This window comes from Salmo trutta, unplaced genomic scaffold (genome assembly GCF_901001165.1).
Source record: "Salmo trutta unplaced genomic scaffold, fSalTru1.1, whole genome shotgun sequence".
NCBI lineage: Eukaryota > Metazoa > Chordata > Actinopteri > Salmoniformes > Salmonidae > Salmo > Salmo trutta.
Window position 1 is genome coordinate 2,181,755 of NW_021823319.1, and position 1,860 is coordinate 2,183,614.

Genomic DNA, 1,860 nt, shown 5'->3' on the forward strand with positions numbered 1-1,860 from the left:
CGAAGGGCTATATAAATAAATTTGATTTGTTAGTGAATCGCTGGAGAATGATTCTCTCTCTGTCTGAACTGATGCCTGTTAGTGAATCGCTGGAGAATGATTCTCTCTCTGTCTGAACTGTTAGTGAATCGCTGGAGAATGATTCTCTCTGTCTGAACTGTTAGTGAATAGCTGGAGAATGATTCTCTCTGTCTGAACTGTTAGTGAATAGCTGGAGAATGATTCTCTCTGTCTGAACTGTTAGTGAATAGCTGGAGAATGATTCTCTCTGTCTGAACTGTTAGTGAATCGCTGGAGAATGATTCTCTCTGTCTGAACTGTTAGTGAAGAGCTCGAGAATGATTCTCTCTGTCTGAACTGTTAGTGAATCGCTGGAGAATGATTCTCTCTGTCTGAACTGTGGTCTGTTAGTGAATAGCTGGAGATTGATTCTCTCTCTCTCTGAACTGCAGGAGGGCCTGTCTAGTCCAACTCTAGTGGGAAAGAAACATGATGTATTTCTAGAGAGTTCCTAGAGAGCATTACACAGAGGGTATATACAATCACTATTGTTAAGGACATCACTGACATCTACTCCCTCGTGAAACTGTTTATTAATATGGTACAGTCTCCCCACCTGTTCTCATTATAGCCCTATTGAAAATATGTTCTGGTGTGAAAGAAAAGTGCCATTTATCAGACTATTCTGTAGACTAAAACTTGATTTTCTGGAGAGCATTTCAGAGTATGCTGGACACTACTGTGGATGATATTCAGAGTATACTGGACACTACTGTGGATGATATTCAGAATATACTGGACACTACTGTGGATGATATTCAGAGTATGCTGGACACTACTGTGGATGATATTCAGAGTATACTGGACACTACTGTGGATGATATTCAGAATATACTGGAGTATACTGTGGATGATATTCAGAGTATACTGGACACTACTGTGGATGACACTACTGTGGATGATATTCAGAGTATACTGGACACTACTGTGGATGACACTACTGTGGATGATATTCAGAATATACTGGGCACTACTGTGGATGATATTCAGAATATACTGGACACTACTGTGGATGATATTCAGAATATACTGGACACTACTGTGGATGATATTCAGAATATACTGGACACTACTGTGGATGACACTACTGTGGATGATATTCAGAATATACTGGACACTACTGTGGATGACACTACTGTGGATGATATTCAGAATATACTGGGCACTACTGTGGATGATATTCAGAATATACTGGACACTACTGTGGATGATATTCAGAATATACTGGACACTACTGTGGATGATATTCAGAATATACTGGACACTACTGTGGATGATATTCAGAGTATGCTGGACACCACTGTGGATGATATTCAGAATATACTGGGCACTACTGTGGATGATATTCAGAATATACTGGACACTACTGTGGATGATATTCAGAGTATACTGGAGTATACTGTGGATGATATTCAGAGTATACTGGAGTATACTGTGGATGATATTCAGAGTATACTGGAGTATACTGTGGATGATATTCAGAATATACTGGACACTACTGTGGATGATATTCAGAGTATACTGGAGTATACTGTGGATGATATTACTGTGGATGGCATCTATGCTATTTGAACCTGTTTGTTATTCTATCTCCACCTGTCTTACAACACATTTAGTTTTGTTTTGTTGTTGTGGATAATTATATTTCAAAATCACCTTTTCATCCGAGTGACTTTCCGACTCTCCCGGAGAGCTTTAGGCAGGCTTTGCAGTAAATGAGAAATATCGTCCTTGAAACAGAAGCGAGTGTATTCCACACAAACCTGGGTTCAAATACTATTTGTTATCTTTTGAAATACC

General features: G+C 39.1%; 1 protein-coding gene across 1 annotated transcript; it reads left to right on the top strand.

The window, feature by feature from the left end:
* Nucleotides 1–726: 726 nt before the first annotated feature.
* Nucleotides 727–1,632, top strand: LOC115190104 (coiled-coil domain-containing protein 1-like). The gene has a single exon (XM_029748580.1). The coding sequence runs from the start codon at nucleotides 727–729 to the stop codon at nucleotides 1,630–1,632; it is 906 nt and encodes a 301-aa protein (XP_029604440.1).
* The last annotated feature ends 228 nt before the right edge of the window (nucleotides 1,633–1,860 follow it).